This window comes from Chrysoperla carnea, chromosome 3 (assembly GCF_905475395.1).
Source record: "Chrysoperla carnea chromosome 3, inChrCarn1.1, whole genome shotgun sequence".
Lineage (NCBI taxonomy): Eukaryota > Metazoa > Arthropoda > Insecta > Neuroptera > Chrysopidae > Chrysoperla > Chrysoperla carnea.
In genome coordinates, this window is record NC_058339.1 from 29,439,368 (window position 1) to 29,455,916 (window position 16,549).

Genomic DNA, 16,549 nt, shown 5'->3' on the forward strand with positions numbered 1-16,549 from the left:
ATCGTTTGTTTTTGACGTCACGTAAATAAAGAAAGATTTCCACTCTTAAATAGCCACACACACATAATTGATATTCCTTTATTAATACATACTACAAAATTTTCACCTAATTAGCGCCCTCGTGGGTAAACAGTGATGTTTACAAGAAAATGTTTCAAATAAAAGTTGTTTATTTTTTTATAAGGAACATTTTTTTTTACATTTAAACATTTGTTCTATCTCTAACGGTTTACAAGATGGGTCCTACGGACCCAAGACCCAATTAACCTATGTTGCTCATTTACGAACTCGACCTCACTTTTTACGTCTTAAGCACACTATAAAAATTTCAGCTTGATATCACTTTTCGTTTTGAGTAATCGTGATGACAGACAGACAGACAGACGGGCATACGGAAATGGACTAATTAGGTGATTCTATGAACAACTAAACCAGAATTTTTTTGTAGCATCAATATTATTAATCATTGTGATCCATGTACTTGCTTTATATGACGTGTGACATGGGCTCGAAAATTTGTGTCATAATATGGACAATTTTCTGAATTTAGTTTCATAACATGTTTTCGTTTTTCTGATATTGTAAAAATTTTTTTTTGCGTGATAGAACTTTACATTATGTCCCTAAGGTAGGTACATAAAAACAAATAATTATATAAAAAATAATAATATAAAAAAATTTATTTCAATAATCATTTAGTTTACAATGTTCAAAATTTCTTTAATTCAATTCAATTTATTTATTCTTTTTGTTAAACAATACAATATTGTACAGAACATGTCATTAAAAAGGGATGGGGAAAAAGAAAGGAAAGGGAAGGTATGCAGCTATGGCTGACTTTGTTAGGAACTATCCCGGCATTAACCTTGTGCAAACCTAATGGAAAACCATAGGTAGGATAGCCGGCATCTAATACTAAAAGATCAATTGCCTTCCAAGTATCACTCAAAGTGTGATTCGATTAAGGATCTGAAATACAAGTGGTACTTATAATTAACATGTACGATTTCTCGGATAAACATTCACTAAGAATGGAATTGTCAAAGTTGGAAAGATCTTCTTGAAATTTTGTCATAATTGTTAATTTCGAGTAACTTTTTTTAATATCATTTTGTCAACTTATAAAAAGGAAGGGTAGTTTACAAAAAAAAAAAATAGTGATGCCAAATTTTTGGCTACCCTGTACATTATTAAGAATTTTTAAATATACCTACATACTTTTCAGAATAAGCAAAACTTATAAAGAATGACTTTTTCTTAAAATGCAAAATAAGAAAATTTACAAGTATAGTTACCTCTATCCGGGGACACACTGTATATAGAATACATAATATTAAATGCCAGAAAAAAATTTCATCACCTACAATTTACCAGAGAAAAAACCTTCCCGCTTTAATTTGTGTTTAAGAAGCACATCTATAGTTAATTCCATAGAAAATTATAGTTTCAAAAACATACTCTTTGAAGAATACTCAAAGGATATTAGTAAAACAATTTTATTTAATGAAATGTATTTAGATTAAAAACGAACTCAGGTTTGGCATCTTGTGATTAGTTTCTAATTCCAGTATTTCTACTTAGCTACAGCATCAAAACATTTAAATTTTTGTCGACATTACTTCTTTTATAATGAAACATGTAATATTTTTGTTAATTTCCATGATAATGAAAGGTTTAGCAATATTCTCTGATAATTCCCGATTTGCCATTTTTTTCCAATTATCGGCCATCCGAAATTTTTTCAAGTTACAGAAATTATTTTACCTCCACTTTCAAGTGAGTTTAAAATTGTACAAATATTTATTCTGAAACTGCTGGAATTCACTCCATGTTTTCGTATTATATGGTGTTTAATACTCTCAGGGTAACGGAAAAGTTCATCACAATATTGGCATTTAAAAGGTTTTTCTTTAGTATGTATTAATCTGTGCTTTTGTGCGTTAAATTTCGTCGAAAATTTTTTGTCGCAATAACCACAGGAAAAACGTTTTAGTTTTAAATGAGCTACTTTAATATGTCTGTTTCTTACATTAGTTGAAACAAACATTTTATGACAGTACATGCATTCATAATTTTTTTTTTTCAAATGTACCGCCAGAATATGTTTTTTTAAAGAGGTTCGGACATATAATTTTCCACAATATGTACAAAGTCCCCTTGGTTCAATGAAGTCATATTTTTTCTTTCTTGGAACTGACTTTCGTCGAACTGCAATTTTATGTTGAAATTTATCTGTAAGAAATATTTTCAATGAGCATAATTATTCTTTCAAAATTACCTATCATAGTTTAAATCACATTTCTCGAGAAAAAACGTGCCACATTTTTTTCGTTAAAAAAGACAATATTTGCATTCAAATTTCTTACTCATTTTAAAGGGAAAGAAATGAATTGCGAAAAGCTGCTAATTCAAAATCTCTTTAACCGTAAATATAGTCGGTGCAATTGGAGGTTTGGAATGACATACCGCTATTGTAACGATCTGAGATAAATTCATATAAAAACGATTACCCCTTCCTAAGTGATATTATTTCAAAACTTAACGATTTTCTGATTCAAGATTGTTTTCTCGGTTGTTTTTGTAAGCGGTCATATAATTTTAATTTTAATTTGTCTAAAAATGACAATGAAACGCTCACGATTGTAAGCGCTGACATTGATTTTAAATAGTGTCATATTGATATACTTACGTGTCTGATGCCATTTTAAATGTTCATTCAAGTTGTAAACAGATCGTCTGCAAATTGTACAAGCCATTTTAACTCTATTTGGATTGTGTACACTTCGGATATGTCTACGTAATAATTTGGCTGTATTATAAAATTTTCCACATTGAGCACAGGCAACCTTTCCGCGCGGTCTTCGTGATTTAAAACCGTCAAAGCCAGAAAGTGGTAGGTGTTTTTTAGGATCACTCAATGTATGTAACAATCTATGTTTAGCTAAATGAATTATTGTTTGAAATTTCAAATCACAGACACTGCATATATTTTCATGATAACACTCATTATGAATCTTTAATCGATTCTCATAATTTATAAAATGTAGTTGGAGACAATCATAACATTCCTGTATACAGTTTTTTAATCCATGGATAAGAATTTGATGTCTTCTTAGCCAACGTTCGTTGTTAAATTTTTCATTACAATTTACGCAAGATACACATTCTTCATCGAACGAAAACGAATCGAATTCCTGTTCAATTTCAGTATGTTCTATTTTGTCAGGTTCTTCCTCAACATCTGGGGATATTTGTACTAAAAAGTTTGAACTTATTTCTTCTTCACTTTCGGTTTTTGTTGCTTTATGAACGATTGATGATTTTACTGTTTCAGATATTAGAGCTGTTGTAAATAATCCTAATTTTTCTACCGATTCTTCACATTGTCTTTTAAAACTTAACATGTTATGCATTTGTAATACACAATTGGAGCACACCGAATTTAAGGTAGTTTCATTGAGAAAGTCCTGGAAAAAATATTATGAAATGCTTTCTTTATATTTTGCTTTATGATTTATGACAAAAAAAAATTATCCAGCTATGTATGTTGAAAGAGAGCTTCCATATGATAATCTTATAAAACTAAAAAGTTCCTATCGATCCATGGGACGCTTTATGAGGTCGTAGAAAATAGTTTTCCATTCAAATTAAAACATTAAAAAAATTCTGTTTAACATATCGAATATAAACTTACTTCAATTCTTAAATACTTAAAGAGTTCTTTAAATTCTGGTAAAAGACTAAGTGAACTGAGAGTTTCCATTTGTACATCATCTTTTAAACATGTAATACATTTATTGTTCCATTTCTCAACAGTTGTACATTCAGATTCCTAAAAAATAAAAACATTATCTGTTTAAAAAAAATAAATTATGCCTTTCTGACCGCAATATAAAATTTATACACATGTACTAAATATATAAAATTAAAACAGCTATGGTACGCCAGTGATGCAAACTACGGAAATCGCATTTAAAAAATGTCAAATTTAGGTACTTTTTAGATGCTAATTAGATACCAAAGTCAGAAATTAGGTGCTCTGTAAATTAAACCACAACTCAATACTCAAAGTTACGATGCTAGTGAAACAATAATGAAATAATGAATGTTAAAGAAACACAATTAGTGCTAAACGGTCACGGTCCTGAAATTTCCTAGAGTATTGAGTTGCAGTGTAAGTTACAGAGCATCTAATTTCTGACTTTGGTATCTAATTAACACCTAAAAAGTACCAAATTTTGGTATTTTTTAAATGCGATTTCCGTACTTTGCGTCGCTGACTTAACAGCTAATTAAAACCTCGAAGTTTCTAGCCCATAACAGGTCACAGTACATTGATTTTACACAGGAATAAATAAATATTAGATTTAACGCATATGTTATTTTGTTCAATAAATTGTTTAGCTTGAGATCTGCTCTCTCTGGTATGGGCAATTCCTCACTTCACATAATCCATGAACGTAATTTTCAGTAATTTAAAAATAATACCTTAGGTTTAGAATCGTTAGATAGACATTCAATTTCTCCTTTGATGGATATTTCATTTTGGACACTTCCTATTACAAAATAAAAAGATTGTTATTTATTTTTCTAAAATTATTTTTTTGATAAACTTTTTTGTTAAAATATTTGTTGGGTACAGAACTAGCGCCAGGTGTAGCAATTTTATAAATTTCACACTATTAAAAATCGGTACTATTTACTATTTAGGGCACAAAGTTTTTATTTTTTTTTTTTTTCACAGGTGATAATTACAATTAAACACATGTTTTCATAGATTTCTCCAAAACTAGTGGTATAAACCACCTCCAAAAAATTGTTTCTTGTTTTTTTAGTTTCTAATACTGCAAAAATTCTATAAAAAGTATATTATAATTAGTTTATCGATAGTCATGTACATTTTCTTTTTCATGAAGATATCTTCAATAAGTACTGAGAAATATCAGGGTTGTTACCTCTATTATTCCCTTACTATAGGAGTTAGGAATGTGAGATTAAGTGTATGGCTATTTTAGATGAAAAATAATAAAAACAAGGTAAGAACCCTTCATCAGACGCGAGTGCAGTTTCCTTCCTTTTATGAATCCAAACAAAATTAATTAGGTTAAAGGGCATCTATTGTCAAAGAATACAGATACGCGCTTCAGATTTCTTAATAACTCGAAAAGGGTTATTAAGAGCTTCCTTTAGAAACGGCATTATACTGTCATTAATGATACTTTTTTCAAAAGATGAATTACAATTTTTATTATGATTGCCTTAATTCAATCTTTCACAACAACTAGCTAAATTACCATGATCCGCTGAGGGATGAAATTCCTTGGGTATAGCTGTTGAATGCAATATTGGTTTGCGACAATCTATCTTATAATCTTCTACGTTAAAATGAATAGAACACATCGTCCGATGCTTCCATGCTTTGCAGTCTTCTTTTGAAATAGCACCGTTTCCGGATCTCTTTACCCATACGATCAATCTATAAATGATTATGGTGGTTTATGAAAGTGAAGATTAATGTGCTTTCAATAATTTAAGGACAGAAAGGGGGTGCAATTCTAAGACGAAATATCTTGTAAAATTTTTGCAAATGAATCACGAGTTCAAAGGCATTATTTAATTCTGATAGTTAATAAATAACGGCGAGACTATTCGCACGTACACACGGGTGTTAATTAATGAAAATAACTACAAAATTTCACTCATCAAATTTAGAATATTATAATTGGCTAAATAAAATAAAAATCAGTTTTTACAAGCAGGACCACTTTCATGGTGAACCCAAGGGTCAAAAAACTCTCAGGCTCGTGCCAAGACGACTTTATTAACGGCATGACCAAACCGTAGATCACTATATAAATGCAATAACAGGATGAGCGTAATGGTCTAAAATTTAGCAGAATGATGTGTTCACTTTGTGTTTGCTGTTGGCTCTTGGATCCACCTTCTTCAAATTTATTTTTAGCTAGGGTACGAATAGCCTCTTTCTCAATTAATATATTCGTTTAAGTATGTGTTTATTAATTTTTATTTATTAATGTATAATGTCTATGTTTATTATATACCAACCTATGTAAATAATTTAGTAGGTACCTTTCTTTGTCCGGTGGAAATCGGTGAAATGTCAAATCAGGTCGCGATTTTTTCGAATTATAACACCCACGATAGAAACATACACTATGTCGCATTATAGTTAAATAAATCCGTAAAATAAATTAGAAAATGATAAAAATCGCTAATTCTACACTAACGACGGATAGAAATATAAATTTAATCTAATATAATTACGTTAGGTTACAGTATTCTATGAATTCGTAATCTACGTAAATGCTTGAAAATGTTTTTTTTCATGATGTTCTAGGATGATTTTTAAGAAAAAGTGCTTAAACTGAACTATTACCATATTTTTGTTAAAAACTGTGTACAATAAAAGTCATTACTCAACAACTACAAGAAAATGTTGAGGTTAGGTAATTTTTTGACAGATGTATGTCTGTAGTATGGAGTGTAGAGTAAAAGGAGAATCATCTCTTATGACTGACTAAAAAAGTGTCCACAAAACAGCATTAAATAAAGTGGCTATAATGGCGCTTGTGTAGCAAAAGGGTGTTTGATGTAAGTTTCTCTATCCTACTCTAATAACTTGTTTAGTTCTCTATCCTACTCTTATTACTTTGAGCACATGTTTTAAAATTTACACTTTTGATACAACAGCGCTATCCTTATTTAATGCTTTACGACGGACACTTTTTATATACAGAGATGGTTCTCCTTTTACTCTACACTCCATAGTCTGCAGTGCTGTCTTTGCAAATATTAACTGGTATTCGCCATAGGAACTGATTCTTGCGCTATCTAGTGGTAGAAAATAGAAGCTGTCTATTACAAGTCAAATTTATATTAGAATCATCTAAATACTTGATAATGTCATTTATATTTATTTCAAAACTTTTATTATTCATTATGAATAACTTTTAACACGTTCGTACTCTCATTTCTGTTGAAATTTGACTTGTCATAGACAGCTTCTATTTCTACCACCAGACAGCGCTAGAATCAGTTCCTATGGCGAATTGGCAAAATGACAACAGAGTGAGAACCATATATTTTATCTATGGTGAGAACCACTACTCAAAGCATGGAGGTTAGAGAGAAGGAGAACGATCGCTACGCGCTAAAGCATTAGCGCGCCTGTCCCTGAAAATTTGTATAATTTTTTGTTCATTTTTCAGCCACCAGCCGCGCTGTCGTCGGTAAGTAGTATCTGCGAAGTTAGCTGTTTATAAGTACAAGTAGATGAAGTTAGTACCATTCAAATTTATCATTTATTCATTAGTAAATAATAATAATAATTTCATTATTTGCTTCTTTTTTTCCTTTGAATGATATTATATACACGTATATTAAACGTTGATAGATCATTTGACATTAGCGAAATTAGTCCCATACAAAGAAAAATATTGGTCGTGCTAATTTTATCAGGGTTTTTCCTGTTTTTGCTTTATTTTAATATCCTACTACTTCATAAACTAGATAAAGCACGTTTCTGAAAAGTCGTTTCTCTATAATTAAGAAAACTTTTTATACTTATTGGGAAACCGTTAGTTTCAAAAACATGATCTTTTATAGTATAATTTAAGGACATTAATAAAAAAGTATTTTTATTGAAATGTATTTATTTAACTTAAAATCAAGCTTTGGAATCTTGTGATTAGTCTCTAATTCCAATTTTTTTTTTCATAGCCTTATTAGACTATTAAAATTTTTGATATCATTACTTTGAAAATTTGCTATGAAAATTTTCTGTTTTCTATAACAATTTATCACAATAATACATCGAAATTTTGAAAATAATTGATAACTAGATTAAATAATTGTGATAACCAAACTGGAATAAAACTTTCTCAAAAGATTTCCTTTTATCAACTTTTAAAAATATGCATTATTTAATCATTCCATGGACTTGTTTCATATGTCGTCTAATATTTTCAGAATAACGGAAAAGTTTATCGCAAACTTTACATTTAAAAGGTCTTTCTTGAGTGTGTTTTAATTTGTGCTTTTGTGCTGCATCTTTCCTCGTGAATTGTTTGTCACAATAATCACAGGAAAAACGTTTCAGTTTTAAATGAGCTAATTTAATATGTGTGTTTCTTATAGCGGTTGACGCAAACATTTTACCGCAGTACATACATTCATAATTTTTTATATTCAAATGTACCGACAGAATATGAACTCTTAAAGAGCTTCGGGCATATAATTTTCCACAATATGTACAAAGTCCTCTTGATTCAATGAAGTTCAATTTTTTCTTTTGTAGAATTTTTTGTTGAAATTTATCTGTAAGAAATATTTTCAATGAGTTTTCATTATTCTTTCAAAATTTCCTTTTGGGTAATTACTAAGTCAGTACCGCTTCTGCTATTAATGTAATGGCATACCGCTATTTTAATTCCCCTTTTCAATTGATATTATTTCATAAACATACGATTTTTATGCATCAAATTACACATTTGATTTGCAAGTGTAGGTCACATAATTTTAACTAAAACAAAAAATTTTTCAAATACAACACGCTTTAAACTAGAGGCTGGAAACACAGTTTTCTTTTGTACAGTGTGTTCATTTCAAAAGTATCCACCCTTAATAATTCTTGATCTGATGTGATTATTGATTTGAGTGGAAAATACGTCGATTTAGATATCGAGGGGGAAGTTCAAAAATAGTACTTAGAGAATTTAGGTTTCATCCCTTCATCCTTAGCCATCTCAAATTTTGAATTTAAAATGGCACCCCTTACCTTGTTATAACTCATTTGAAATGACATAAAATTATCTATTCAACAATGATTAAAAAAATGAAATTGATTGGTTCCTAAGATAGACTACACGGAAGATGGAAGGTATCCACTCTTAATAAATCTTGACCTGATGTGATTACTTCACTCTCCGCCACCCCAACTTTTTTTTATGGCCCCCTCTACCTTGTGATACCTCATTTGAAAGGGCATAAAATTTTCTCTTGTTATTGTTTTCTATAAGATAGACTACACAGAAGATGATAGGTATGAGTTCCATTTTCTGTGCAGTCTATCTTTAGAACCAATCGATCGATTTCACTTTTTCAAACGAGATGTCACAAGGCCGGGGACACCTCGTTTGAAAGGGCATACAATTCTCTCTTCAGCCACAATAAAAAATTCCAATTGAAGTTTGGAGTTGCTAGAGTTAAGGGGTGAAACCTAAAATACTCTAGGAACCATTTTTAAACTTCCCTCTCGATATCCAAATCGACGTATATTCACTCAAAACAATCACATTAGGTCGAGGGTTATTGAGGGTGAATTCTTTTGAAATAAACACACTTTATACTGTTTTTGACAAACAGGCGTTTTATTAGCGGTACGCCATTAATTAACATTGAACTATTTCATGTTTTTCAAATGGTTCTGAATTTTCGATTGCTTTGATGACAAAACTTGAGACCAGCTTCATATTCCAAGTTTACTTTTTTTACATTTATTATGAACCCTGGCAGAGTTTAAAAGGACCAATAAACAAATTTGCTTGAGTATAACTATCTGTCTTTTATGAAAAGAAAAAATTGGCATCAGTGGGGATTTATTTAGCTTATAATTTGTTTTCTCATTTTTATTAAAGTTGAGCTATTTAGCTACCGATTTTCGAATGAAATAGTCTAGCATCTCTAGAGACAACCAGATTTATATATAACATATTCCACTGATTTAAATAGTATCATATTAGTGTACTTACGTGTTTGGTGTCTTTTTAGATGCAAATTCATGTTGTAAACAGATCGTGTGCAAATTGTACAAGGAATTTTAACTTTAGTTATATTGTGTATCCTTTGCATATGTGAACGTAATAAGTTGGCTGATTTATAAAATTTTCCACATTTAGCACAGGCAACCTTTCCGTGCGGTCTTCGTGATTTACGAAGGTCAATCCCAGGAAGTGGTGGGTTTTTTTTAGGGTCACTCAATGTATGTAACAATCTATGCTTAGCTAAATGAATTATTGTTTGAAATTTCAAATCACAGACGCTGCATATATTTTCATGACAACACTCATTATGAATTTTTAATTTATTATCATAATTCATAAAATGTACTTGACGACGACAATCACAACATTCCTGTATACAGTCTTTTAATCCATGGATAAGAATTTGATGTCTTCTTAGCCAACTTTTGTTGTTAAAATTTTCATTACAATTTACGCAAGATACACATTTTTCATCTAACGCCTCTAAATCGAATTCCTGTTCAATTTCAGTATGTTCTATTTTGTCAGGTTCTTCCTCAACATCTGGGGATATTTGTACTAAAAAGTTTGAACTTATTTCTTCTTCATTTTCGGTTTGTGTTGCTTTATGAACGGTTGGTGATTTTACTCTTTCAGATATTTCAACTGTAATAAATAATCCTAATTTCTCTACTGATTTTTCACATTGTCTTTTAAAACTTAACATGTTATGCATTTGTAATACACAATTGGAGCACACCGAATTTAAGGTAGTTTCAATGAGAAATTCCTGGAAAAAATATTATGAATTGCTTTTTTAATATTTTACTTTATGATTTATGATATAACAATTATGTATCAAATTATTATGTGTAATAAACAAAACATAAGCAAAACCTACAAAAATGCATTATTTTGTTATACTTATAAAACTACAAAGTTCTTATCGATTCATGTTTGTATTATATATACGCAATTTTGCCAATTCTTTATTGGTTTATTACCCGAAAATCGTTTATAATTATGAGAAATCACTCGATTTTATTCAAAAAACAACAAAAATGTTCTTTTAAAACAAATAAAAATAAAACAAAATTTTAAATAATAACTAACCGTTTTACCCAGTAATATTGGTTACTCAAATTACCAGAAAAACGGATAATTACCCCGAAAATGGCAACTCTGCATATATGAACCCATTACATAATGGTGCTAATTTTGTATATTGTAGCCTATTTTATTGGTGATCAATTGTATAATAATGGCAGGTCTGTTATTTTGATCTAAAATAAATTATTAAATGAATGTTTAACATATCTAATAAAAACTCACTTCAATTTTTAAATACTTAAAGAGTTCTTTAAATTCTGGTAAAAGACTAAGTGAACTGAGAGTTTCCATTTGTACATCATCTTTTAAACATGTAATACATTTATTGTTCCATTTCTCAACAGTTGTACATTCAGATTCCTAAAAAATAAAAACATTATCTGTTTAAAAAAAATAAATTATGCCTTTCTGACCGCAATATAAAATTTATACACATGTACTAAATATATAAAATTAAAACAGCTATGGTACGCCAGTGATGCAAACTACGGAAATCGCATTTAAAAAATGTCAAATTTAGGTACTTTTTAGATGCTAATTAGATACCAAAGTCAGAAATTAGATGCTCTGTAAATTAAACCACAACTCAATACTCAAAGTTACGATGCTAGTGAAACAATAATGAAATAATGAATCTTAAAGAAACACAATTAGTGCTAAACGGTCAGGATCCTGAAATATAAAAATAAGAGATGTCATTCTGTCCACAAATCTAATTTTTACACATGTACTAATATCCTAACAAAGTCAACTATAGCTGCATACTTTCATCTTCCCTATAGCTTTTAATGACATGTTCTGTACAATATTGTATTGTTTAAAAAAAGAATGAATAAATTCAATTCTAGCCCACGGAAGGCTGCAGTACGATAATTTTACACAGAGAAAAATAAATGTTAGATTCAACGTATAATGGTATTATTTTGTTATGCTATAAACTGTAAATTGTTAAGCTTGAGATCTGCTTTGGTATAGGAAATTCTTGCCTTCAAATAATCTTAGATAGGAATTTCAGAATTCAATGATCATAAATTGTTGTCTATTATCTTGAATTATTTAGTAACCCGAGAATAAATGGGGGAAGATTGAGGTAATTGGGACAAATTTCTATCGAACCATATTGATAGCTTATTATTTCAATAAATACTCCAACAATTTTTTTACCTTACCTGAATTATTTCTGATTCTAATTTTCCCTGCTGTACGACTGGTACAATTTCAACCGTGTCATCTAATATAAAATTAGTATTCTAAAAACAAAATAACTTAGTGTTTATCTTTAATTATAATAATTAATATTGTAAAAAAGCTTACCAGTACAAACAATGAATTGTTTGTTTGCCGTATTTCTTCTTGTACCCCATTTTCGCTGATGCTTTCCGTAACTGATATTAAATCAATACTCTAAAAAAAAAAATTGAAACTTGTAGAAAAAAGGATACTTTTAATTTCACGTTATTGTGAATAAAAAATAATATTTCCAAAAAGCGTGGTTATGGAGAAATTAAAATACGTTAAACTTTATTGGGAAGCATTTCAGATAGAATGTAATTTTTTAGTAATTTAAAATAATACCTGTGAGTTACAATCATCAGATAAACGTTCAATTTCTTCTTCGATCGGTTTTTCATTTTGGACAGTTCCTATTACAAAATAAAAACATTGTTATTAATTTTTCCAGTTTCGCAATAAAGAAATTTATTTTTTATATACTTCATTGTTGTGAAGCGCCAAGGCTAGCGCAATTGCCAACTTCACGCTATTAAAAATATAGACAATATTGTTACATAGATGATTAAATTATTATAATATAAACTCAAAGTATTTCGAATTTTTGAATTCACAAAGGTTTTATATTGGTTTTTTTCACGGGTTATAATTACAAATAAATTTTTTTATAAATTTTGTTTTAACAATACAAACTGTGAAATTATTCGCACCGTGTGTGTGTTTTATTGGAGGCGTTTCCATCGTAACGATACACTACTTTAATTATAGAATTGTATGAATTGCATTTATGACTTACATTGAAAATTTAATATTATTGTCCCACAAATTTAAATAAATAACTATGATAATTTACATTTAAAAAATAATATTTGTTCAATTTTTTATTTGACATTTACATGTAAAGAATTGCAAATTAGTCATAACAGCCTCCTTTAACGCCAAAATTTTTCACTGGAAGCGCTGGCATCGATTTTATTGTCCCTACCATGACTACGTACACAACGAATAGCGTACACATAAAACGATTCAAATTCTAACTCCTTAATAGAACTATGCTAATTAAGTGTTGTTTTCCCTCGGACAACTAATTGTAATTGACGCTTTATTTAGTTTACACCGTACCGCACGGAAAGTGTACAACAAGAGAAGGTTAATTTCGCATTAGTAAAAGAACAAAATTTACTATGTGCAGCTTGGAAGGTTCATTAAAAGCAATAACGAAGTAACTGCTTCTAATTAAATTTTTTTGTACAATATTCGTTGCTTGCAAAGCAGGTGGAAAGGACAACTGAATCGATCGTAGCACCGTTTTTTGTGTGTGAAGTTTGCAATAAATCACACGTTTTATTTAAAATATAACTATTTTTCAATTGTTTATATATAATTGGTGTAGTAAATATCAAATAAAAATTATTGAATAACATTTAATTAAACTTGTTGCCTTAGAAATTGCAAATAATAATATTTATAGAAAGAAAATAGTATTAAATTTTTTATGTAAACCATATATTAATAAATTAGCGTGTCATTACCATAGAAATTCTTGCGTAATATGTATATGATGTTTGTGGACACAACTTCAAGTACGAAATATTGTTTATAGTGAACTGGACAGTATTAATCCAAAGAAGGACAGTATGTATCCGTGTTCATTAATTTGTAACGTATTTTTAATGAAAACTAGAAAAAAACTGAAATAAAAAAGTATCTAAAGCTCACTTGATAAATAAAATTTTGGTGATGTAGTATAAGTTCTCAATTTCTTGTTTGGCCCAAAGTCTTTTTGACATAAATGCTTTGAACAGACTCTATAATTTGAATAAATTTTGTCATCTGTTATATCTTTCAATAAATTATTTCCGATTTTTTGCTTCCAAAGTAAGAATAATTGTAAATTCTTTTTTGGATCTGGAAATTTATGACTACCATCCAAATTATTCGGAACACATCCCGAAACGGCGCAACTTACTTTTTCCATTTTAAAGTAACGGTTTTGAATCGCAAAATATAAAGATATTATAACACTTCTTCAAATTTCGTTTTAAAAACAAATAAATTGAAGAATGAACAAAATAAAAAACTTTTATTAATGTAAGTTATGTTTATTTAAGTTAGAAAATCTACTGTAACCCTTCATATTGACTTTGACAGTAGAAATCTACGGAAGCCTGAATAGTTCATGATCAATTTATGAAAAAGTGGCGCTACACTAGATTATTTTTTAAATGTGTACTAGTCACAAGTATGAAACCAACATTCAAAAAGTGCACTTGTGACTTGTGGTTATGGAAACAAATCTTTTTGAAAATGTCAGTCGGTGATAACTATTCTTTAATTAGCCATTACCGAAACCAAAGAATTGCCGAAACTGTCTGGAATTATTAATAATTGTATATCCGGATTTAATGATGATATGATAATGATTATAATTTGTATTATATAGTTATTTAAAAATTTGTAATAGTATTATTTAAAAAATATAATGCTTTAATTAGCCTTTTTCCTCAGAAGATTAAAAAAAGATCCGCTAGATGACAGGAAATCAAAATATTTGCATCACCCTAGTTCTGTCATCTAGCGAATCTTTTTTTAATCTCCTTAGGGAAAAGGCTAATTAAAGCATTATATTTTTTAAATAATACCAATAAAAATTTTTAACTAACTACATAATACAAATTATAAACATTATCATATTATCATTAAATCAGGATAAACAATTATTAATAATTCTAGACAGTTTCAAGATTTATATCCATAACCACGAGTCACAAGTGCACTTTTTGAAAGTTGGTTTTATACTTGTCGGTAATACACATTTAAAAAAAAAAGCTAGTGTAGCACCACTTTTTCATAAATTGATCATGAACCATTCAGGCTTCCTTAGAAATCATATCCATAGTATCCATCATGGAGGTTATAAAAAATGAGAACGATCGCTATAGAAAATATTGTCCCCAAAATATGGACAAAATAAGTGAGGTGCTGGGATCGCTAAGTTGTCTTATTAAAAGCGGGCTGTTGTGCGCTAATTTCAAATGATCTATCAACGTTTAATATACGTGTATTAATATTATTTAAATGTTATGTGTAAACAAAAACAAATACCAATTTAAATAAAATAATTTTATTATATAAATTAAAAATACATTACAATGAATAAATTTACATTAATTTTCTAACAAAATATTATTAAAGAAAAAAAATTTTTGTTAGCAAGTTTTTCGTAAAAATGATCAATACAATATATTACATTTGTATTTTAAGCCATTTTTCATAATAGTTTTTTCAGAAAATGAAATTTTTTTGAGTCAGATTAGAATCATTTGTCGCAAATATTGTCGAATTTGATTATAACTATTAAGTATCTTACCTTTATTAACCGGCAAAGCACTCTTTTTAAGATTTGTAACATTGTGAAATGTAGTATATTTCATTTCTTCCGGAAAGTGTTTATCGCAAATACGGTAAGATTTTCGTTTTGAAATATCCAAGTCCGGACGTCCAATGAATGTAGCCCAAATCTTAAATCGCTGTGGACAAAAATAAATATTTATCTTTTGCGTTTGTATTGAAACTTCTTAAAAACTACACGTCTTAAAATTATAAGAAACTATGTATTCGACCACTTAATTTAGTGAAATATAATCATACTATTTATAAAAAAATTTTGTCATTAAATGATATACACATTTATTAACAATATTCCAATAATTCACACATTAGATTTTTTAGGTTGGAATTTTGTGTTTGTTTTATTAAATTTATAAAAAAAAAACTAAACAATTGTAAGAAATTATATACTTGTTGACTTAATTTAGTAAATATACTCAACTCATGCCATCATTGGAATTTATTATTTAAATAAACATTTATTAACAATAACATGATACGTCCACATGAGATTTTTAGGTTACAATTTTTTTTTTAAATTTATAAAAAACCAAACATTTTAAAATTGTAAGAACTTATGTATTCGTTAAACTTAATTTATAATGAAATATACTCATTTCATGGTTGGATATCTTTTTTAAATTAAATAATGTACACATTTAATAACGATAAGCTAATACTTCCACGAGTTTATTAGGTTAAATAAAATTCAATAAATAATAATTTGAATATGTACTTACATTATCGCCAGGTAACACATGCATTTTTGTTTCACTCGCTTTACTTTCGCATCCAGGTACACCACAATTTATCCCCATTTTTATTTACACAAATAATAAATTTTTTATCTATACAAAAATTATTTTGTAAATAAACATAATGACAGTAGACAAAACTATAGTCGATAACATAGAGTACAACATATAATTTTTTCTTTGTTTTTGTTTAAATCAGCGCTACAGGTAGCTTGATGTGAACTAAATTTATCTAAAAAATTCTTAACAAGGATACGAGACTTAACGTATCTTAACAAGGATACGAGATTTCAGCCTATGGTT

The 16,549-nt window shown here is 28.8% G+C and overlaps 2 protein-coding genes across 4 annotated transcripts; both read right to left on the reverse strand.

Annotated features, from left to right (window-relative positions):
• Positions 1–774: 774 nt before the first annotated feature.
• On the reverse strand, positions 775–6,315 carry LOC123295234 (zinc finger protein 91-like). Of its 2 annotated transcripts, none has more exons than XM_044876497.1 (7): positions 6,091–6,315; positions 5,295–5,476; positions 4,489–4,556; positions 3,695–3,832; positions 2,690–3,467; positions 1,296–2,232; positions 775–969 (listed from the first exon to the last, which is right to left on the reverse strand). In XM_044876497.1, the coding sequence occupies exons 1-6, from the start codon at positions 6,183–6,185 to the stop codon at positions 1,742–1,744; spliced, it is 1,752 nt and encodes a 583-aa protein (XP_044732432.1). In that variant the 5' UTR covers positions 6,186–6,315; the 3' UTR covers positions 775–969; positions 1,296–1,741. The 2 variants fall into 2 exon arrangements, with proteins under 2 accessions (XP_044732432.1, XP_044732431.1); XM_044876496.1 differs by having other exon boundaries at positions 6,067–6,315.
• A 1,583-nt stretch (positions 6,316–7,898) lies between these two features.
• Positions 7,899–16,329, reverse strand: LOC123295235 (zinc finger protein 808-like). 2 transcript variants are annotated; one of them, XM_044876499.1, is made up of 8 exons: positions 16,232–16,329; positions 15,472–15,631; positions 12,447–12,514; positions 12,186–12,275; positions 12,041–12,121; positions 11,094–11,231; positions 9,771–10,551; positions 7,899–8,337 (listed from the first exon to the last, which is right to left on the reverse strand). In XM_044876499.1, exons 1-8 carry the CDS (start codon positions 16,307–16,309, stop codon positions 7,940–7,942), a joined length of 1,794 nt encoding a protein of 597 aa, XP_044732434.1. In that variant the 5' UTR covers positions 16,310–16,329; the 3' UTR covers positions 7,899–7,939. The 2 variants fall into 2 exon arrangements, with proteins under 2 accessions (XP_044732434.1, XP_044732433.1); XM_044876498.1 differs by lacking the exons at positions 15,472–15,631; positions 16,232–16,329 and adding an exon at positions 13,821–14,123.
• Between the last annotated feature and the right edge of the window lie 220 nt (positions 16,330–16,549).

Bases quoted from the DNA above. Each gene is read 5' to 3' on its own strand.
- LOC123295234 (XM_044876496.1), bottom strand. From the start codon at position 6,185: ATGCGACATAGTGTATGTTTCTATCGTGGGTGTTATAATTCGAAAAAA. The intron at 4,557-5,294 runs GTAATTTAGCTA...ATTTTGTAATAG, and splicing joins TCATCCCTCAGCGGATCATG to GAAGTGTCCAAAATGAAATA. The intron at 3,468-3,694 runs GTAAGTTTATAT...TATTTTTTCCAG, and splicing joins TTAAGTATTTAAGAATTGAA to GACTTTCTCAATGAAACTAC.
- LOC123295235 (XM_044876498.1), bottom strand. From the start codon at position 14,079: ATGGAAAAAGTAAGTTGCGCCGTTTCGGGATGTGTTCCGAATAATTTG. The intron at 12,276-12,446 runs GTATTATTTTAA...TTTTTTTTTTAG, and splicing joins CTGATGATTGTAACTCACAG to AGTATTGATTTAATATCAGT. The intron at 12,122-12,185 runs GTAAGCTTTTTT...TTTTGTTTTTAG, and splicing joins ACAATTCATTGTTTGTACTG to AATACTAATTTTATATTAGA.